Genomic DNA, 24,279 nt, shown 5'->3' with positions numbered 1-24,279 from the left:
GGTAAATGAGATATTTGCATTTTGTATGGAATTGCTAGATAAACTATACCAGATGGTGCTGGGGTGAACATATAGGACCTTGAGCAGACTAGGCAAACACTACCACTGAGCCAGACTTACAGTTCCCAAACATTTTTGAATTTTGTCTTTTCAAAAAATTTGAATATTAAGGGTATATATAGCTAAATTTTTACTAAGTAGGGACTTATGTTCCAAATTTATAGAAGACACATAAATGCTACACTTAGAATTCTTTCACATGTATCATGTACTACACTATCACTTAATAAATTTATTTTTCTCTCATCAGAATATCTGGTCCTTAAGATTGGCTTCCTGTCCCCTGTCCCTTTTCCCCTGTCTCCAGCTACCAGAAAAATGAAATAAAAAGAGATGCAGCAAAAAGAAATACTTGTGATTTTAAAGACATATTATTTAGCAGAAACTCACACTTAGCGTTACATATAATATTAAAATTGGAGTCCCACCCCTTTCCTAACCATCTCTCAGCCACCCCACCTGCCCAATGTGCTAGCTAGCCTAGAAGCTCAAGAAATTTGAAGAGTCCAAATAGGGATGCCAGATAGGAATTAGGACTTGTGACTGCTTGGTATCTGACCTGAAATCCTTGTTAGCAACATCTAGAGCCATACCTCTCCCATTCCTGCTGGCCTACAAGTCATTCTACTTATTGTGTGGATGTGGAAATTTATAGGATTTGAAGATGGAACCTTAAAGTACCCCCAAGACTGAAAACAAACCAGTTTTCAGTTGATCCACAACATGACAAGCTGGGGTAACAGAAAACAAAGATCCAAATACTCACCCAATAAAAGCAATACTAGATAACCTTAAAAAGAAACACTTCATACCCTAAATTTAGATTAGATTTTTAATATCCCATTAAAATATACAAATAAATAAATAAAAAACCCACTAAGAACATGAATAGTCAAGACAGTATATCTCATAGAAAATAATAACCCCAGTTTCCCAAGAAAAGCAACTTGGCTGATCCACAAGACATGGACTTTAAAATAGCATTTATAATTGTGTTCAAGGAACTCAGAAGATATGACCAAATTCTTGAATGAAGACCATAGAAACACTCCATTTAATAAAATAATAAAAACAATTTGAGATATGAAAATAAAATTTAATAGAGACAGAATCTTTGAAGAAAAGTCTAATTGAAATTGTAGAGGAATTTTAACCCAACAACATGGCTGTTTTGGCAAGGGATACATCCAAAGACTTTCTAGGTCTGTGTGATCTGGATGGAATACAGATATGCCCTTAGCACACACCTTTAATTCCTTTGGCTGGAAGACAGACACCTAAGTATACACACCTTTAGTCTCAAGCAATGAAGGTAACTGTGGTTTGTAGAAAGAGGCAGTAATGTTTAAAAAGGCTAGTTAAGAGACAGACAAAGTGACAAATCAGAGAAATATTTGACAGAATGAGTCAGAGATAGAATATACCCAACTCTCATGAGAACAGAGAGGAAAGAGAGTCTATTCAGGAGAACTGCAAAAGAAAAGGAAGCAACTTAAGAGAGCAACATAGAGAGGAGGGAGGTGAGGAATGAAAGGAGGCAGTTTTACTGGAACAGTTTTACAGAGACAGGTTACAGGTGAAGACATAATGAACCACAGAATGAGAAGGAGCCAGAAGATTAGAGCAGATTGCCAGAGTTATTTTGAGGCCAAGCAGAACAATTCAGTTAGAAGCTAAGAGAAGCCAGTTTGAATAAGTCAGCTTGGAGAGGAGTTTGGACCAGAACAGCTGAGTTGAACCAGTCAGCCAGAGTTCAGAAAGAACTAGAAAGGATGAGCTTACTCAGAAGTAAGCCACCAAAATGACAATTAGATCATCTGAGAAAATAAAAATTACATTTACATGAAACAAAACTCAAGATGAAAGGCTCAGGGAGTCGAAAGCTCAGAGGAAAGCCTCACAAATTGGAAAGTAGAAAAGAGTAAGTGGGGGTGCTATAACTGTAAAATAATTTTTTAAAAGGTAGAAGAGAGAATATAAAATCTCAGAGACAGTGTTGAAGAAATGAATCACTCAATTAAAGAAAATGTTAAATCAAAAAAGAATCTAGGAAATCTGGGACTTTATAAAAAGACTCATTAATCATAGGTATAGAAGAAGGAAAGAAACCCAGGTCAAAGGCACAGAAAATATTTTTAACAAAATCATAGGAGAAAAATTTTTACCCTAAGGAAATGTGGCTAAGTATATAGAACTCAGAAAGGATATTGAAAGACAAAACTATCAGTTGTAATCAAATAGAAAAAATATTTCATATTAAAGTCATTTGAGAAATTTATATTTACTAACCAAGGTCTACAAAGGATACCAGAAGAAACAAGATTGAAGGGAAAATTAAGAATACCCAGGAGGATACAATAAATAGATAAATTGATAAATAATCCCAAAACAGTTAACCAAAAGAGGTTGAAGAAAACAACAACAGAATAATAAGAATTATGAACACTGTTCAGTAATAACGCAATATTAACAGTCTTGATACCTTAAGAGAAAATTCAGACTAACAAATTGGCTTAGTAAAAGGGAGTCGTCTCTTTGCTTCAAGAGACACACTTTACCATCAGAGACAGATTAGAATATAAGTATAGAAAAAGGTAGTTTGTAGGGTGTGGACCCACATCTGCTCCTCCACAGGGCTTAGCCGCTAGGGGAGGCAGGACATGGGCAGGAAGTTTGACCGCGCTTACCCAATGCTGTCATGGTGGGTGTTAGACTGTGGAGAAGCCTGTAGAGGACACTGCTCCAGGGTGGGATGGGGTCCCTGGACCTGCAAGAAGGCCGGGGGCCATCTGGCTCTCAGGCTCTGGCACCCAGGCGCCGCTGGTAGCCACGGAGAGCTGAGAACAGAGTAGGGGACTGCAGGCTGGATCTAGCCGAAGGCCGAGGGGTAAAAGAGGGGAGCTCCAGTTGGATCCCCCAGGGAAGCAGTCCTTGGCTTGGTCATTGTGTGGCGGCTGCCTTGGGTCTGGCTTGAGTTGGCCGTGGCTGATAGCTCAGAGGCCTTCTTCAGGAGATTAGACAGCTGCTCTATAGGCAAAGGACTCCACGGCTCCCCACAGTGGGTCCCGGTGAAAAGAGGCAGTCCATGGTTTTAAGACATTTATTGTCATGGTGGAAAGTAGGTGAGTAAAATCTTACCCTATTCCATGCCACCCCGAGTCCCCTTCGCCCGCGAAAGAGACACGAGAGGCAGTGTTCGGGTAATTACCACAGAGAGGCTTTATTCTTGTACCAGTTGAAGTGGAAGACCCCGAACCCGGAAGAGGCACTGCTATATGTACCCTAGAGTGGCGTGTTCACTTCTGATTGGCTGTTCACTCATCACCCCTTGGGATTGGCAGTGGCTTGGTGCGCTTTCGCCTCTTGTACCTGCGCAGTTAGTTGTTTACTTGTGAGAACACAGGATGCCAGCGCCATCTTGTAATGGCGGATGTTATCACTGCTAACCGTGGCTCCCTACATCTCCCCCTATCTATATTATTAAGATGGAACAGCCTTTTGCCTATCAAGCGCGGCACCAACTCAGTGAGGGAAAGCAGAGGCCTGATCCTCTGTGCAAAATGAGATCTTGTAATGGGTTTCTTCTCTTGTCATCGTGCAATGAGTAATACTTCCCATACCCATCTCGATGCCTTTTGACGGGGAAAGGGAGCCTCCACTCTGGAGCGCCCGGCGGCCTTCCGTGCTCGGAGAAGAGGTTTTGGCATCAAACCTTTGTGCAATCAGGCATATTTTCGGGAAATCTATCCACACTCGTGGAAACATTCCCTGTCGAGTACCCACTCGCAAACACCTCTAAATATTCAGGTACCACAGTTATTCAGGCAAGGGCTGGCTGGACTTAGACCTCTCATCGACCCAGTGCAATTGGCTGAACCCTTGGGGTGCATTGACTGAGGGTCTCAGTCATCAGTTACTTTCTTAGCATAAATAGCCAAATTTCAGGGGAAGATTTCCTGAAATTTCACAGTGTAGCTGTCACAGCTATAGCTGCAGAGATGGTAATAGCAGTGATAATGGCTGCAGTAATGCCAAAGTCTCTTTTATGTCTTATTAATGATGTAATAGGGAAAGTTTCATGATCAGCTTCTACTGGGATGGGCACAAAGGTAGGCACGTGCACAACCAAGGCTAGGTCTAGTGATCCAGTCCAGCATTGTGCTAAAAAGCATGTAACATTCTTACAATCCAAGATACCAGAATTGTTTTGAAAGTTGGATAACATAGAGAAAAATGGGGGGTCCACACATACCGACACCGGTTGTGCAGATGCATTCCTAAACACCTTATTAATTTTAATGTTATTCAAATGGCTAGAGATATTAGATCGTGTAGCTGAAACATTTTGTACTTCATTAAATATACCATTCAACAAGGCAAAGGCAGATACACTGGCACTAGCTCCAGCCTCATTACTCAACACCCAATGATAAAAGGGCCAAATATTTTCTATGCCAGTGCTCTTACCTGTATTATTCATTATAGCCAAATCGAGAGGAGGAGATAAATTAAATCCTCTGGCAATTTGTTTCTTGGGTTTAATCTTAGACTGGCAAAGTGAAAACACCACTGGAAAGGACAAATCTGGATAGTACCACGGTATCATCTGTTGCAAAGTAGCATTATTGGTATGCCAATTGGACCTCTTAATTATAGTAACATTACTTCTAATCATGGTGGTGGTAATGTTGATAGGTACTGATTAATTCAGACCGACATTTCCCGATCCTTCCATCTGTCCTGAACTAATCTGATTCAAGACAGCCCCTAGCACTCTTGTCTCTACCTTACTGTAAGTCACAGGATCCACCCAATTAGCAAGAGTAGCTTTCTTAAGAATCATACAAGGTGTATGCAGTTTACTTGTCTATTACCCTTGCTTGCTGCCACAAAACAAAGTGTAAAGTTTAATGGAAAACTTGTAGCATTATATAACTCAGGCTGCTGGTGGGTGCACCGAGAGTACGGGGCATCCATGTAACACTCAGTAGCTTAAACAATGGCAGCACTGCAGAATTAGAATGTACTGGCGTGGGAACAGGCCAAGATCTAACTATGGCCCATAGTGGTATACTTATCCCCAAATCGAACATCAGCATCAGGAGAATCAGAGCCGTTATTATCTTGCAATCTAGCTTCATTCTTCACGATCTACACCAGCCACGTGGGGACCCAAATTGGATTGTCTTCACCCTGTGGAAAAACACAGACAGCTCCCCTCCCCGGCCATGGCGGGGGTCTATCGCGTCCCTGACCTTGGAGAAGGACAGCAGCCATCTCTAAATTTGCTGCCGCAAGTCCTGCATTAGTAAGGGAACCTCCCAAGCCGCGACAGATTCTTAACCATTCTTGTAATCCCTTGGCTCTCCGAGGAGCAATGGCTGCACGGCATTCAGCTGTGGCATTTTCAAAGATCATCTGTTCAATTAATGGCATTGCTTGCTCTGGTTCCCCAAAGATTCTGCCAGCGACCTCAGTCATGCAGGCCACAAAGTCAGAAAAAGGCTCATTAGATGTCTGAATTATCTTGGACAAATAAAGGTTACTGCCTTCCTTCCTAGGGAGAGACTTCCATGCCTTAACAGCAGCTGTCGCTATTTGTGCGTATACCTGCCAAGGGTGAGCGGTCTGGTCGTTCGCATGTACCCCAACTCCAGCCAGCATGTCAAAAGTCCATAATTGCTGTCTCTCAATGTTTGCATTAATCCTGGCTTGTGCTTGCAGTGCCTCGTGCCACAAGGCCTTCCACTCTAGGTATTGGCCCATATTGTTAAGTACTGCCTTCACTGTGTCCTGCCAGTCTCCTGGCGTCATAGCAGCTGTACTTAATCTCTCCACTTGGGATACGGTAAAATTAGCCCCAATTCCATATGCACGTACTGCCTCAGCTAATTCTTTGACCTGCCTGTACTCTACTGGGGCATGAACACGTGCTCCTTCTGCCACTTCAAAGACCGGAAATGCAAGCTGTAGCTGTCTCCTATCTCCTGGGCTGAGAAATGAATTAGAGGCACTGCCCGGAGCATAGGCCAGAGGCAAGGGCGGGGCCGAGGGGCTCAAGGTCTTTCTTAGTCTTATGGCGGCAAGCTCCTTAATTGGGTATAGGGGGGTCCCCCCCACCCCCTGACCTCCACTCTCTCTTCACCAGCCGGTGAAGGGTCCTTAACCTTAACAGCCCCTGCAGTGGCCCCTGTTCCTTTTGAGTACTCTTTTCTTTGACCAGGCTCCTTGGCCTGTCTCTGTTGCCCAGGCTTTTTTGCCTGCTTCTCCTTTCCAGGCTCCTTGGCCTGATCTTTTTCTCCAGGCTCCTTGGCCTGATCTCCAGGCTCCTTGGTCTGATCCCCAGGCTCCTTGGCCTGATCCCCAGGCTCCTTCGCCTGATGCCGGCTAACACGCTCTGTTTCTGATACCCTGGAGTGGACTTCTCCTGAAACCTCTTGACTTGCTCTAATAGCTGTGCTGCGACCTGGATCCTCACAACACAAATAAGCTAAAAGCAAAAGCAATGCAAGCAAGAGGCCAACTAGTGCAGTGGCGGCAATGAGTGAAAATCCACTCGCAACCAAGGCTTCCACCCCAAACATATCTCTCAGAGACGTACCTCGATCCTGTGGTCTTTTTACCCACCCCCAGTCTCGGGGGTCTCCACGGCGCCGGATGGTTCGTTCCTTCCCGGGTTTCGGCACCAGATATTCCACGCCGCCCGCAAAAGAGACACGAGAGGCAGTGTTCGGGTAGTTACCACAGAGAGGCTTTATTCTCGTACCAGTTGAAGTGGAAGACCCCGAACCAGGAAGAGGCACTGCTATATGTACCCTAGAGTGGCGTGTTCACTTCTGATTGGCTGTTCACTCATCACCCCTTGTTACGCCTCGGGATTGGCAGTGGCTTGGTGCGCTTTTGCCTCTTGCACCTGCGCAGTTAGTTGTTTACTTGTGAGAGCACAGGATGCCAGCACCATCTTGTAATGGCAGATGCTATCACCTCTAACCGCGGCTCCCTACATTACCCCACTTCTCAGGAAGGGCCTGAGGTTAAATACGTTTTGCAGAACGGAGTGTCTGTGAAGGAGAGTTCATTGGCTAAGTCTCCAGGCCTTTAGGTACCTCGTTAAAATAGAGATTTGTCTTGAGTCTATGTGACCACAGGTCATGTCCTCTACCTGTGGAAGGATTGAGGCATTGCCCTTACGTGACTGATGACCACAAATCTATGAAGGGCTGTGGGAGACTGTAGCTATGTGACAGGAGCTGGGTGCCCAGGAGTGAGGCAAAACGCCTAGTGTCCCTTCAGAGCCACTGGGGTTTCTAGCCTTTGCTCAACCGGGAACTAGACTTCCTTTTCACGGTCCTGCAGTAGTCCGAACTAAGAACCAAGCAGGCATAGGTATTCTAATATCTGAAAAAAAAATAGACTTGAAATCAAAACTAGTCAGAAGGGATAGATAGGGAAGGGCACTTCATAATTTCTAAAAGAAAAATCCACCTAGAGGATATAACAATTCTAAACATTTATGTACCAAACACACCCCACTCAGTTTCATAAAATTAAAAAAAAATAAATCTAAAATCATGTAGAACTAGAAGGTGATTTTGATTTTAGTCCTCTCTTCCTGCCAGTGTCCAGACAGGACATATGGAGGAGAGAGAGGGAGAGAGGGAGGGAGGGAGGGAGGGAGGGAGGGAGGGAGGGAGGGAGGGAGAAAGAGGGGGGGAAGAAGGAGGAGGGAGGAGGAAGAGGAAGAAGAGGAGGAGGAAGAGGAGAATGGAGGAGAGAGAAAAAACTAAATAGAAAGCCCAGAGTCAAATGACATAAATTAAATAGGTCAAATAGACATCTACAGATCATTTCACTCAATCCCTAAGAAGACACCTTCTCTACAACCTGTGACACCCTCTCCAAAGTTTACCACATATTAGCAAAGCAAGTCTCAACAAATATAGGAAAATTGCAGTAACATCCTGCATTTTGTCTCTACAACATGGATTAGAGCTGGTTATTTAATAACAATCAGAATGACAGAAACAACACAATCCTTACTGAAAAATTGCATCAAGGTGAAAAAGCAAGGATATTTAAGAATTTCTAGATTTGAATGAAAATGAAAACAATATATCAAAGTCTATGGAGCACAGTGGAACAGTCCTAATAGTTAAGTTTATAACACTAAATGCCTACATAAATAAAGCTGGGAAAATATCCTATTAATAAGTTAGTGACAGACTTGAAAAGCTTTAGAAAAATCAAGAAAACATCCAAAATGAAAAAAAAAAAAAAACAGTCAAACTCAGTACTGCAATTAATGAAATAGAAATAGATAATATAATCAATGAAATAAAAAGTTGGGTCCTGAAAAATTAACAATAATTGATGAACCTTTTGCTAAATAAACCCAAAGAAAGAAGATGCAAATTAATAAACTTAGAGATGAAAAGAGGGACATTGAAACAGGGCCTGACGATGCAGATATCCATAATAAGGTCATACTTTAAGAGTTTATAATCCACTAAACTAGAAAACCTAAAAGAAATGGATAAATTTCTAGATGTAAATGAAATATTCTGTTCTAGCTAGCCCCTATAAAAGACACAAAAACCTGGTATTTTATTTGTAACCTGTAAGCCTATATAGGGCAGGTTATATACTGTTCTCATATATCCAATGCATATGTTCCGTGCTACTTTCTGTTTGAGTCTTGCTCCAGCTGCTTTTGTGCCATCAGTCTGATTTCAGGGTGCATTTCTCTAGGCCATGTGCTCCTGTTCCCTTCTCCTGTCTAGTGGAGACCTCCTGCTCTCTGCATCTTCTTTCTGCTTCTTCCTTTCTTCTAGTCCTGTGCTGTCTCTTGAGACCCTTTACTCGATTCTCAGGTCCTACCTCTTTCTACAGCCCAATCATAGGTTCTAGCCTTTTCTTAACCAGTAGCTTTAAGTTGGGGATCAATGTTTACATAACATAGACCAGTGTACATGAGAATTCACTCATCTGGGGGCAACCAGATCTTGGGGTTCAGAATTTACCATCTATATACATAGCACCAGACCAAAACAAACAAACATACATACATACATTTACCAAAGTTAAATCTAAAAGTAAATAATCTAAGTAAACCTATACTATTTAATGAGAAAGAAATGGTAATTAAAAGTCTTCCAACTAAAAAAGCCCAGGGCCAGAATATTTAGCACAGATTCCCATCAGACCTTTAAAGTAACACCAATACTTCTCAATTTATTCTGTAAAATAGAAACTGAAGAAACATTTTATTTTCTTTTTACAGAGGCAAAATTATCTTGATACTCAACCACAAAAATATAGGCCAATATCTTTGATGAACACAGATTCAAATTTTTTCAGTAATCTACTTGAAAACCAAATTAAGTACACATAAAAGGATTACTCACTGTGACCAAGTTGGCCTTATCCCATTACATAAGTAGAATAAAAGACAGAAACTATATGAAACTATCTAATGCAGAAAAGACCTTTGACAAAATCTGGCATTCTTTTATAATTAAAGTCACAGAATCAAAGACACTAGAGATGAAAGAGACATACCTCAATATAATAAAGGCAGTATACATGCCCATAGACAAGATCACTCTAAACATAGATAAACTCAAAGCAATTCTCATAAAAAGCAGGAACAAGACAAGGATATTCACACCATTCTGGTTTAGTACAGTACTTAAAATCTTAACTAAAGCAGTATAACAAGTAAGAGAGATTAGGGGAATACATATAGAAAAGGAAGACGTCAATAAACCTTTATTTTCAGGTGATATGAATTATATAAAAAACATTCTAAAATTCCCACTAAGAAACTGTTGCTTCTCTGTCAATGAATCTGGGCTGGTAGAACAAGATGTACAAATACTCAGAGAATTTCTCCAGTACACTATGCTTCCAACACCTCTACTCCTTGGTACTCCAACCCCTTGGTACTCTAACCCCTTGGTACTCCAACCCCTTGGTACTCCAACCCCTTGGTACTCCAACCCCTTGGTACTCTAACCCCTTGGTAACTTGGCTTCTTCCCCTTCTTGGTCCCATACTAGCCATTGAACCTTGCTTTTTTGGCACCCTACCTCATCCAATTTCTAAAGGACTAGATGAGTAACATTGAAAAGTTAGTGAATCGGGTCTTGGTACAACTGTTCCCAACATAGGAGACAGTTACTCTGATGACACTTCTCCTTTGTAATAAGAAAAGGAGGAGTTGTGGGGCAGTAGACCATGCTAGGAAACTTGGTAAGGTTGAGTGGGTTCAGAAGCCCTAACACTTCATACCAGAGGGCTTCACCAGCTCCCAACCAGGCCTCTGTCATGTGACCAAAGCATCCCATGGAGAGAAACGTGATAATCAGTTACATAAGACAGCAGTACCCCAAGCCTCTACACATGCAAATGAGGGATCCCTAACATTTCAGAACAAGCCAATAGAAAGCATTGGCTATCAGAACCCAACCCACCCCAAAATGTTTATAAGACTCTATCCAGAGGGAATAAAGGGGTGTGAGAATTACTTCATCAAGGATTGTCTGAAAGCTTCTGTCATACAAGAGCTGTAATGCTTTCTGGGAAAGCGAATTCTCTCCTGAAACCTTCACTACTGGAAGCTGTCTATGCCCACCAAGGTCACTTCCCAGCCAGAGGCCTTACCACCACTTCTGGCCTGCTAGCCACCCTCTGCACAGTGTCTCACTGCTTCATGCTGTGGCCATGGTTTTTGCTTTTAATTCACATTGCAGAGCTATAAAAAGCATGTTATTGGCATAAAAACAGACAAGTTGGTCAATAAAATGGAATTGAAGACCAATGCTTAAGTCCCCACGCCTGCTCACACCTGATTTTTTATTAACAAATAATTTTTTTTGTTAATAAAAAATAATTGATTTTTTTTTTATAACAAATAAGCCAAAAATACACACTGGAGAAGAGGCAGCACCTTCAACAAACGGTACTGGGAAAATCGGATAGCTATATTTAGAAGAACAAAACTAAATCCATATTTCTTAACCTGCAAAAAAAAACTTAATCCCAAATTATCATGAACCTCAACAGAAGACCTAATGCCCTAAATCTAATAAAGAATATGTTTAAACATAAGAACAGGAAAAGACTTTCTGAACAGGAGCACAGTAGCATAGGTATCAAGACCAACAGTTAACAAGTGGGACTGCAGCCAAGAACAATGTCATGCCAGTGTAGAGGGAGTCTACAGAATGAGGAATTTTTTTTTCTTTCACATCTAACATGAGTTTAGTATCTATGATATACTAAACCCACTAAACTTTAGGAAAACAGATAACCCAAGTTAAGGAGGCATAGAACTAAATAGGCTTCTCAAAACAATCAAAAACATTTAAAAATGTTCCAAACCAAGCTGGGCTATAGTGGTACATAGTTTGTGCTCTGAGGACTCCCCGAAACCTGCCCTGCCCCCCACTTTCCCTTTATTTCAGTGTTGAGCAACCTTCTCCTGCATTAATCTCTATAACAACTACAGCCTTTCTCCCAGCATATGCTTTGACTATAACATTCTTTAGTGGTCATTTCATCTCCAAACTGTACATTTTGTGTTTTCTCCACTTGTTTTTCTTTTTCATTGTAGATTTGCATGTGAGTTATCAGTAACATCCTTGCCACAGAAGTTAGCCTCAGGCAAATTCTTCAAACATAGGCAGAGTGTGGGCTTGAATCATTGCCAGAAAATCTCACAATTGTAGCTCAGAACAAATTGCAAATCTTGGTCCCCTCTGAAAGTGCTTGAGCAGGGCCTTCAAAATCTATTTCCAGTACTACTATCTACCAATATTCTACTAGAATGGCTCTGCTTATAGCATTCATCTATTGTTATGGTCCAAAGTCCCACATTCCTTCAAAAAAAAACATGATCAGGTTCTTCAAGCAACAGCCTACTCTCTGGTACCAGTTTCTGTATTAGTATTTTCTATTGTGATAAAATGGTATGACCAATTTCAGTCTGTTCAATTTCAAGTTGAGGAAGAGTTATTTTGATTTATCATTGTAGAAGGATAAAATTCCATCATGATGAGGCATGGCAACAAGTGCCAAGCATAACAGCAAGAGGAAGATGCAGAGAGGTCATGTCCTCAACTACAAGCATGAAACAGAGTAGGTTGGAAGTGGGTTAAAACTTTAAATTATCAATGCCAGTGATCCATCCTTTACATTCAAAATATACCTCTCTAAACAGTGCCACCAACTGTTTAAATAGATGTCTGTGTGTGTGTCCATTTTGGTGGTTCATTCAAACCACCAAAGAGGTAACCACAGAAAACTACAACCAGTCAACACGTAGGGAATGAGGGACTGTGGAGTGCTCAGCTCTAAATGGGACGTTTGTGTCACACACCTCTAGCCTAACCCCCACCTCTAGTGCTTAGGACTCAGTGTGGAAGAGGGGGTAGAAGATTTTAGGAGTGTTCATCTGCAGTGAAGCAGGGTTCGCTGACTCACAGCAACTAGAACTACATGCACAATGCTTGCTCAGTATCAGGTCAGCAAGAATCTCAGTATGGATGGGGAGAAGCTTATGAAATTATACCCACAGCTAAGGAACTACTGGGAGTTCCACTGGAAGAATAAGAATAGGTTTTCTTTGTAGAGATGTGGCTCCTGAGAGACTGCTTATGCCCCAGTAGGTGCCCCTACACCTATGAACATACAGATGGCTCTGAGTGAACTTAGTGGGTTTAAAAGTATATGAAGCTTGGAGGGAGGAGTAGGAAGGGGAGGTAGGAATTGGTCTGTGAGGAAAGGAATAGTGGATTAGAGCGAAACACATAAGTTTTGCATGAATATTAAGTGAAATATTTTAAAATATAAAAAACAAATAAGCAAAAAGGTAAAATTTATTTAAAGTCACAAATGCATGTGCTTAAAAATGAAGTTCACGAGCTTGAAACAAAACGCTGGCCTATATATAACTGATGAGGAAATTTTATCCCCTACCAAAAAAATTCTTACAACTTCATAGAAAAAGAAAAGTCAAAAAGGATCAAAAGATTTGAATATGTATTTCAGCAGAACATACACAGATTATCAATATTGTTAAATAAGAAAATGAACTGAACATCATTATTCACTAAGGAAATAAGGTAGCCTTTAGCACCCATTGACTAATAAAATACAAAAATCATGGTGAAGAATTTTTTATCTGAATGCAAAGTTGTGTTTCTATTTTTATAAAGATATTGGATTACCACAAAACTCACTGGTTTTTTTTTTTTTTTGCTCTTTAACTATCTGATAAAAACAAAAATATTTTCATACAAAGATTTGTGCATGGTGTTCATAGCCACACCATTCATAAAAGCCTGAAAGTGTAAACCACTCAGTTCTGTTAGGTAGCAAATTGCCAAACAAATGTGGCATGTCTATACAATGGAATACTGTTTCATAATAAAGATTATCAATGTGCTATAAAGTAATATATTCAGAAATAGAAACTAGACACCAAAAAACACATAAGGCATTATTCTATTAACATGAAATATCTAGAAAAGGAAAGTTTACAATGATAGAAAACAAGTAAATTTATAGTAGTAAACTTTACATTTAAATATCCATTAAATATTTACAAACATACGTGCTTTAACACTTTGGAATTTTATGGTAATAAAGATGGCCTAATAGTCAAAATTGATGTCTTGATGTGAAATTATTTTTCTCTGTTATACTCTTCATTAAAAATAAATTCTCATGGGTTAAAAAGCTACATGTAAAAATCAAATTCACACAGGCACAGAAAATGATACTGGGTGTTCACAAATTTTCTTACCTACAAAAAGAAAGTCATAAAACAAGACAAAGTTTGATTATACATATGAGTACAAAACATTTGTATGAGGAATGCTTGTGCTTTTTAAAATTGGTAATTATTACTTAGGATATATGATACTATTTTGAAATTCTTAAAAGGTTCAAAACCTAGTTATAAAGTGCCAGAAGGAAAATCTGAATATAGAAAATAGGAAAATACACTGTACCTCAGTTAAAGGAAGCTTCAAACTAAAATGGCAATTGTATAATTCAATGTTTGATAAATGTTTTATATTAATTTTAGATGATCATTTAATAAAAAAAACAAGATGTCAAACTTAAATTGACCTAATTTCATATCCCAGAACCACCTAGTTCCTCTTATGAATTCCTACCTAGAAGAAAACTCTTAACACTTGAACACAGCAAGGCATTTAGGAAATAAATGGAAACTGGTTTGGCTCTCTAACAAATTTATACCTTGTACCAGTTAAAGAAATTTCAAGCCACAGTATTAGTCTGAATCATTAGTTTCCTTTTGCTATTGTAACAAAGATCACAAGTTTGGTGGCATAACACAATATATCTTACATCTTACGATTCTAGTGGGTCAGCAGCCTGAAATGGGTGTCATTGTGATATAAGCTATGCTCATTTTCTGTATCTCCATCCATCACTTAGAGATAGCCAACTGTCAGTGGCATTGATCTCCTTTACATGATAAGGAGCCACTAGTAGCTATTAGGTTTTACAACACAATTTCATACTTACAGGAATAAATGATAGTACTAAGTATTTGCAAAGAGAAAAACTAATAAAAAGCAAATATTTGAAAAGAAATGACCAAATTTGAATGTACAAATTGCAAACTAAAAAACCATAGAGGATAAACTTCCTCCTCTGACCATGAGGAAGAAACAAGATTTGGATTATCTTCTGTAGACACCTAGTAAACTAGAACACACAGAAGCGTGCACACACACAAATTATTTTTAACATTTGCTTATTATATGCTTGTGTATTTGTGCATGTCAGTGTGCCATGGTACATCCACATGGAGGACAGAGAAAACTAGTGGGATTTGGTTCTGCCCTTTCATCATGTGGGCTTCAGGGATTCAGCTCAGTATCTCAGGCTTTTATCAGCAAGCACCTTTGATCTCTGTGCCATCTCACTCATCATGGAACATAAATTTACAGAAACTTTGTTAATTAAATGTAAAATTTTAATTAAAAAAAAAGAAAAGAAAATCAGGACTATGGGTCATGGACCCTGAGAGACAGAAAACTAAAAGGACCCAGTGATCTCTTGACTAAGACCAGCAGTCAAGGATCAGTGAAACAAAGCTCTTTGAAAAGTTGAACAAGGTTGATAAACTCTTAGCCAAACTAACCCAGAATTGAGAGAGAAGATCCTGATTAATAAAACTTAGGCCATGTTTTAACAGATATACAGATATAGAGGTACTAATAGGATATTTTGAAAACTTGGGTTTCAACAGATTGGAAAATCTACAGGAACTGGATAAATTACTAGACATGTGGCCTATAAAAATTAAACCATCAGTATAAATTCAATCCAAACAGATTTACAAAGAACAATGATATTTAAGTATTGATAGTCTCCCATCAAAGATAAGCCCAGAACTGGATGGTCTCATTGCTGAATTCTGTTAGACCTTGTGGTGATTAACATTGTCAACTTCAGAGACTCTGAAACTCCTAGGTAATAAACTACTGAGAACAATTGTGAGGTATTGTCTGCTTTAAGTTAAATGAGATTGGAAGACCCACTTAACAGCCAGACTGAGTAAAAGTGAAAGGAGAACTGAACTCTAGAGTTCCATTTCTCTCTGACTCCTGACAGCAGGTGTTTTGTGTCTAACTGCCTCAAGCCCTTCTGCCATGACTTCCCTACCATGATAGACTGTATATACCCGAAACCTGTGAATGAAACAAGCCCTTAAGTTATTTGATGTGTGTCACCAAAAACAGGCTGGAGAAATGAACAACCTTTTAACCAGATAATTCTAAGAAACTTAGGTATCTGCATATTGCTATGGGGGAAGTCAGCTAAGGAAGTCAGACCACTTCCGTCAAGTTTTTGTTGGTGTATCACTTAAAGAATTTATAGATGGATGGAAGATCAATAAGCAAAAGTTTTATATGGTTGAGGATATAATTGAGAAGACAGATGTATGTTCATTCCAGGTAACAACAGTGCAAGAGCCTTGCCAGTCAGGACTGTGTTGGGGTTAGTTGAGCTGTTGTTTCTTATGGGCTTACATGTTGATAAGGGGGAAGTATGTAGTTATGTAGTGGGATTATAACCATTTTTTATGGTAAACCAAATAACAGACTATAATCATGATTTGGGTGCATGGGGATTACTGATTTGATGTTAGGATATGTACAGTGGGATAAATTTTCTCCCACCAGTCAAATACTATTAATGAAATGTCATGTGCCAGTCATCTAATCAGAGTTGAGAGGACTGAACATTCTCAGGGGGTTTGCACTTGGCAGTGATTTTCAAGATCCTGAAGAGCATCTGGGAAGACTGGGGCCCTTTTTCTTCCTGATTGGATGAGAGGGACAAGCAGTTTGTCTCATTGTATGTAACATAAGGAAGGGATAATGAGAGTTGGCCATGATTTCTAATTCCTGACTTCCTGGCTAGTAATCCTTTGTCATTTGTAGAAGAATGAAATTAGATCCACATCTTATCCTATACAAAAATCAAAATGATTCAAAGACCTTAAAATAAAAGGTAAATATTCAAAACTACTAGAGGCAAACTTAAAGGAAATGCTTAAAACTATAGGGATAGGCAATAGTGTTCTGAACAGGACTCCTGTAGCTCAGGAAATAGAATTGAGAAATGGGCTATCATGAAATTAAAAGCTCTGGCGGTAAAGGTATAACAGTTACTAGAGTGAAGATAGAACCTGCATGAGAGCAGAAAATATTTGGCAGATGTTCTTCTGCAGGGGATTAATATCCAAAACATATAAAGAATGCCAAACTTAGACATCCAATAAGTAAACTTCAGTCAATAAATGGCATGTACACTGAACAGATACTTTTTGATAGAAGTAAAACTAGCCATCAAATATATGAAAACATGGTTTGACATCTCTGTCTTTGAGAAAAATGCAGATCAGTACTACATTATATCATCTCAGTCAGAAGGACTGTGTATGTGTGTGTGTATATACATATATATGTATATATATACATATGTATACATACATATGTATGTGTGTATAGATGTGTGTGTATATATACATATGTATATATACATATATATGTATGTATATATACATATATACATATGTATACATATGTATATATACATATATACATATGTATACATATGTATATACACACACATCTATACACACATACATGTATATGTATAAAGTTTGGACTTTGGACATTTAAACAGTGTTGAGGCTAAAAGACTATGAGGACTTTTCAAAGAAGATTGAAGTCATGTTTATAGGAAAATAGATGCAACAGTGATATCAAGCTAAATAAGCTAGACTGTCTTAGTCACTGAAAAGACACCATGACCAAAGCAACTCTGAAAAGAAAGAGTTTTAATTGAGGGCTTTGAGGGGCTTAGTCCATAATAATGGTGGAGAATACAGGTAGACGTGCTTTGGAGAAGTAGCTGAAACTTCTTTATAAGTGATCCTCAGGCAGCAGAAAGAAAGAGAGACACTGGGCCTGACCTGGGTTTTTGAAACCTCAAAGCCTACCTCTAGTGAAGCCACACTTTTAATTCTTCTTTCAAATACTTCTATTCCCTGGTCACTAAGCATTCAAATATCTAAGCCTATTGGGGGCCATTATTATTCAGACTAGCACATTCCACTCCCTGCCCTGCCCCCATGGGCTTATAGCTATATCATAATGCAGAATGCATTCAGTTCAAAAATCCTCATAGTCTTTTAACCTCAACACTGTTTAAAGTCCAGAGTCCAAATTCTTCTGAGACTCCAGGCTATATCTTAACTGTAACCCTGTAAAATCAGAATCTAAAAGCAGATAACACTTTTAACATCCATTGACACAGAATATGCATAACCATTCCAAAAGTGAAGAAAGGAGGCATAATAAAATACCATACCAAAGTAAGACTGAAAACTAGCAGTATAGATTCCAAATTCTGCATCTCCCTGCCTGATGTCAAATTGTTCTTCAGCACTCCAACTCTTTCCAGCTTTGTTGACTGCAACACATTTCTTTCTCATAGGTTGGTTCTACTTGTTAGCAGCTCTTATTGGCAGGTATCTCACAACTGTGGTATCTCTAGCATCTTTGGGTAATACCTCTAATACAATTCAGGCTTCACCTTCAAACTTCATACATTGGACTCTCTGGGCTTTCATGCAAGGATAGCCCTGACACATGCCTGGACTCAGTGGCTTTCCTTAGCCACAGAAGGAGATTCCACTAGTGCTTTCTTATATTTTCCTAGATAAAGTCAGAACCACTTGGTTGAAGATGCCAACCAAGTTCTACTGCTAGTTAGTTAGGGTTGGAACTTGGCCCCACGGTTTAATTACATTTTCACCAGCTTTCTGTTTCCAGTGGTTTTGTTCACTGCTTAAGCTTTCCTTTATTTTCTTTTCACAATTTAGAAGCTAAGCATGGAGGGGTCTTACCCTGAGGTCACCACTGGCTTTATCTCATTTATCATCAAGCTTTTAAAAAAAACTTTTCATCTCTTTGAGCTTAGCTCGAGGATTTAACTCCATTACATCTCTTGGTGCTCCTCTTCTCAAACTGTACATTTTATATTTCTCTTTGTCAAGACTGCTTTTTTTAAAATTATAAATCTGCACAAGGGTGATTACTAATAAACCACATAACAGAGTCAATAGTAGGCTGTCCTGAAGTGTGTTCTTCCAATGACATTAATCCAAAACTCTTCAATTTAGCTTCAGACCAATTTTTAGGGCAAGGACAAAAAGCAGCCACATTGTTTCCAAAAATATCACAAGAATGATCTCTAGACCACTTACTAATTAATATTCTTCCCCTTTGAAACTTTCTGAGCTGGCTCTACATAGTTCAAATCACCTTCAGCATCATTCTCTTAGTGTGGCCCATTAAGTCCCACCCAAAAGCATTCAGTGGCTTTTCTAGTTCAAAGTCTACATTCTACCAAGAAGCAGCATGGACAGGCCTGACACAGCAATACCCTACTATTTGTACCAACTTCTGTTGTACTTACTTTTCTATTGCTGTAAAGAGATGTTATAGCCAGTGTGGGGCGTTGGGCTGTGAGATTCAGGCCACAGAGCCTCAAAACATCTCCATATTCATGAGATACCTAAAGGCAAGAGGGCATAGCCAATTAAGCATTCCTTCCCAGATCCTCCTTGTAAAAGGTACTTAACCTCAGGCCCGCCCTGAGAATACAGGGTAAAGCTTCATCCACTTTGCACCATGACAACAAAAGATCTTAAGACCCTATCTTAAGACCTGAACTATCTCTCCTCTTTGGGGCCCCTGCTATGAGGAACCATGGAGAAAGTCTTCAACTACTGAGCTGCTGTCTAACCTCCCCCTGAGGACTCTCTATGCTTCCAGCCACAGAGGTGGCCAACTCAAGCAAGCTAGCTGGCTCTGTGGCATGTAGTCATGCTCTGTACCTGTGCTACCTGACTGTGGGTCACAAACCTCTCTTTGGGAGGGGCTGTAGAGGGTTGTGGCTATGTGAAAGGAACCAGGGGTCCCAGGAGCAAGGCCAAACTCCTACTGTCCCTTTAGGGTCTCCGGGGCTTTGTCATTCCCTCCCTCCCTCCCTCCCTCCCTCCCTCCCTCCCTCCCTCCCTCCCTCCCTCCCTCCCTCCCTCCTCCTCTCCCTCCCTCTCTCCCTCCCTCCCTCCCTCCCTCCCTCCCTCCCTCCCTCCCTCCTTCTCTCCCTCCCTCCCTCTCTCTCTCCCTCCCTCTATCCCTCATTCCCCTCCCCTCCCTGTGTCGCTCTCTTTTTTCTTTTCTCTTCTTTTCCTTTCTTTTCTTTTCCTTTCTCTCTCTCTCTCTCTCTCTCTCTCTCTCTCTCTCTCTCTCTCTCTCTTTCTTTCTTTCACCTTTGTTTTATTTCTCTCTAGCTCTTTTGGATGCTCTTGTGAATAATTGTTTTTCATATGATAGATTGATTTTTATATCCTCAAATTTTATTAAAAACAAAAATACTAAACTGAAAGCTATAATATGTAGAGGACCTGGTGCAGACTTGCTTTAGACCGGTGCTTACTGGAAGCTTTGTTTGGTAACAAGAGATGGTGTGCAGGCTTGTTTCGTGTATCAGCTAGACACAAGCTAGAGTCATCAGAGAGGAAGGAGCCTCAGATACCCAAGGCTTGTGATTGCATTCCAAAATATGAAGGCAAAACACTATAGCTGAAGATACCACATAATTTGGACACAGAATATCTAGGAATTAAGCTGGAACCAATCTGAATGTCTTCTCCCTGAGGTTCAACTCTTTATAATATCAGAAGGTGGTGTGTAAACTGCCAAGGTAGAGAAACAGTTCTACCCAGATGTAAAGCCTACAAATCACATCAGCACATTTACAGTGGTACAATAGTGGCACTTAGATCTTAGACTAACTAACAGCTACCTAATTGGACTTTAAAACCCATTTAACAGGAGCTAGAAGGCAAAGACCTCTGCTGTCAGATAGTGTCTTCTATATATGATAAGAAACTTATAACGATAGTGTAACATAATGAGCAAAATGAGCATAATCCAGGTTACATGCCAATGTGCATAGTGAAAACCCCATCCGTCTCCTGGCTGAAGAGCTATATAGATGGTAATGAGAGAATGAGAATGCCTGCTGAGAGAATGAGAATCTGATACCTCCAGGGATAGACTTCCACATAGACAATCCAATCTCTATTGGTCCAACAAATGTATGTATAAACAAAGTTAAACTGGCTCAGTAGGCTACATGTGTGCATATGCATACACATATATACATGTGTGCATATAGCTATGCATATGTATATGTAACAATAATACTTAAAGAAGAGATTATAAATGGTGGACACAGGAGGAGTTAAAAAGGGAAGGAGGGTGAAGAGTGATGTTGATGTAGTACTCATTAAGTTTTCAAAAACAAAAAGAATTGCAGGTATAATGCTGATCCAATAGCATTACACTAGAGCTAAAACAAAAACATAAAACCCTGCTATGATCTTATATTTTAGTGTACATTTTCTGTGGTTGCAATATTAATGAGTTTATAAATAAGAGTTCTTACTGCCACACTATTCAGTAATATAACCTACTGTACATGTTCATAACCTGAAATCTATAGGCAATATGCATTAGGTTTGTGTGCAAGTATACTCTGAGTGGTCACACAAAAACAAAGCCACATAACACAGATCTCATAATTTATACCTGCTACTGAGTGACACATGATTATTCTAGGCTGATTTCTTACACAGTAATGTACATAAATGTAGCACTTAGTAAACTGAGCGGATTGTATTTATATATTTATTTTTTATGTAGAAATATATATGTCACAATAACAATTTTAGAAAAAGCTATAAATTTTACAGGGGGCCAGGAGAATATGAAAAAGGTTGAGGAAAGGGGGGTGGGGAATTATGTGATAATATTTAAATTTAAAAATTTAAAATAGAAATTTCCCTTGGACATGTTTTGAAATTGCTCTGAGTAAGAATATCCTTCCCTTTTCTATTATCAAACAACAATAAAAAATGAAATGTAGGATATTTTACTTAAATATTTAGTAGAAATCATAGGAGTGACCTTGAGTTCTTCACATTCTGGAAGGCAACCACAAGCCTTGGGAGGCTTTTGACCGGGGCTCCCCTGCTTGGAACTGAGACTTTTGTTAGTCATGACTCTTTGGGGAGCATTAGCACCCTGAGTAGCATAGCTTTATTTAAATATTTATACACATATATATGTATTTGTAAATAACTGTAAATAATGTTTATGTTTGTTCCAGTCATCTTTGGTATTCTTTATCCCTCCTTTTTTGCCTCTCAGTATTTCCCTTGCCACCCCTTTCCTAGATAAGTCTTCCTCCCTGTTTTTCCCATTTCTCCTTTGATAGCACTTTTTTCCTACTATGCCCTGTTTGTAACTCTCCCCACCTTCAGCCCCTTGCACTGTCATCATACCTGCAAATTTCATGATTTAATTTTTCTTTACACCTGACTAGTACTTCATAGTGTACATACTCCACATTTTCATTATCCATGTATCAGTGTAGGATATTTAGGCTTTTTCCATTCCTTTGTTATTGTGAGGAGAGCAGCAATGAACTTGGCCAAGCAAGTATATATGGAATATGATGTCAGGTTCTTTGGGCATATGCCACAGAGGGTTATAGGTGGGTCATATGATTTACATTTTGCTTTTTGAGAATTCTCTATACTGATTTTCATTGTGGCTCCACAATTTTGTAGTCCCATCAACAGTGAGTGACTATTCCTCTCTTCCACATTCTCACCAGCATTCTTGACTCAAATATTAGGTCATGCTTGACAGTACTTTAGTACTTGAGCTTGAGTTAATATATGCATTTCAGTATTCTAATTACTTTACAATCTTAATTCAACAGTTACTACAAAATTAACATATTAGCTAATTCACTTTATACTGGGTGTAAGTAACAGGTATACTATGGAAAATTATTTGTTGATTGACATAAAATTTAGATTTTTGATCATTAAAAAAATAAAGCTTTTCCAGAAGCTAATATACTTTCTCTCTTTGACAACCACAGGTTTTGAGAGTATTTTAGAAGGGCTTTATGGACCACGGCTACGAAGAGACCTCAGTTTATTTGAAGGTAATTAACTTTTTAATTCTGAAGTTAAAACCTTTTACCCTAATTAATAAAGTTGTTCTAGCAAAACTGTATTTTAAATGTAAGTGTATAATCACTTTGAATTTGACAATGTTGTAAATGAATAAAATAATCCAATATTCATTATATATTTTATTATATGAAATGTACTATACATTTTTGAAAGGCAGAGTGCCTTAAAATAGAAAACGAATGTCTTCATCTCAGTAATATAATTTTATTTTTATGTGTCCAGTATTTTATAAATTGCATATCCTGACCTATTCTTAAGTAGGATTTAAATTTAAAAATGACACAAATATCAAATCAATTAAACTAATTACAAATTATTAAGATATGTAGTTAAATTGAAGTATGTAAATTTTCTGTAAAATAAATGTCTTTAAAAGCTGTTATTCAAATTTTTATTTTAATTTTTTAAAAATTTTCATATAAATGTATATTATATGTTCAGCATATTCCCATGTGCCACTGACCCTTCATTTTTATTTTCCTCCTCACTGCTGTTAATTCCCTTTGTTCTCCTAGACAGGCAGTTTTGCATTATTTTATTTTAAAATTATTTAAAAATACATTATTTTATGTATATAAATTCTAGGAATGACAAATGAAAGAACATACAATTTTGTCTTTCTAAGACTGGATAAATTTACTCTAGATGATTAACTCTGATATTCATTTTCTTTTTTGCAAATGATATAGTTTTGTTCTTTATGGCTGGAAACAACTACAGTGTTTACATACTGTATTTTATTGTTCCTTTGTTATTGGACACCTAGGTTGGTTATATAACTTATTGTGGAGAGTGCTTCAGTAATCATTGATCTACAAGTATTCTTAAGATGTTTTGATGTATTTTTATTTCTGCTTTTGCTTTTGTTTTGGTAAATACCCAAAAGTGAAGTAACTGAGTCACAAGATAGAGTGAATTTTATTTTGAGAATCAGTCATACTGACTTCTGTAATGTTTGGATTAGTTTGCATTCCCACCAGCAGTGTGTAAGTTTTGTCTGTATCCTCACCAGTATATTTTTCCTGTTTTTGAGAGTTATTTTGATTATTTTTGATTATGTGTACTACATGTGAGTATGTCCACATAAGTACAGATGCCCTCGAAGGCCAGAGGCATTGAGGAGCTGGAGGTAGAGATGGTTATCAGCCTCCTGACCTGAGTGATAGGAGCCAAACTCGGATCCTGTAGAAGTGAGTGTTCTTAGCTGTGGGACCATCTTGCCAGCCTGTTACTTATTTTCATAATGACTGCTGTTTTGATGAGAAAGATGGAATCTCAGTGCAGTTTTGACATATTTTTGGAGTCTTTAGGATTTTTTTATAGAGAGTCACACAATCTGAATGAAAATAAGGATATTTTGACTTCTTTCTTTCCTATCTGTACCTCTTTTATTTACTTCTCTTACTGCTCCTAAGACTTTAGCCAACATTTTGAACAAGAGTAGAAAAACTGGACAACCTTGTCCTATTCTTGATTTTAGTAGAAATTCTTAGAGTGTTTTCCCATGTATTATAATATTGGCTGTAGGCTTATCAATTACAGCT

At 38.8% G+C, this 24,279-nt stretch overlaps 1 protein-coding gene across 13 annotated transcripts in view; it reads left to right on the top strand.

The window, feature by feature from the left end:
• Lcorl (ligand dependent nuclear receptor corepressor like) overlaps positions 1–24,279 on the top strand; it is a 140,387-nt gene that overhangs the window by 15,568 nt on the left and 100,540 nt on the right. For all 13 annotated transcript variants that reach the window (XM_034508394.2, XM_076938471.1, XM_034508392.2 and 10 more), the window contains exon 2: positions 22,639–22,704. In XM_034508394.2, the coding sequence (XP_034364285.1) occupies positions 22,639–22,704 (66 nt within the window). The remainder of the gene's footprint in view (positions 1–22,638; positions 22,705–24,279) is intronic.

This window comes from Arvicanthis niloticus, chromosome 7 (assembly GCF_011762505.2).
Source record: "Arvicanthis niloticus isolate mArvNil1 chromosome 7, mArvNil1.pat.X, whole genome shotgun sequence".
NCBI lineage: Eukaryota > Metazoa > Chordata > Mammalia > Rodentia > Muridae > Arvicanthis > Arvicanthis niloticus.
Note: the sequence above shows the minus strand (reverse complement) of the source record. Positions and strands in the feature narration are given on the sequence as shown.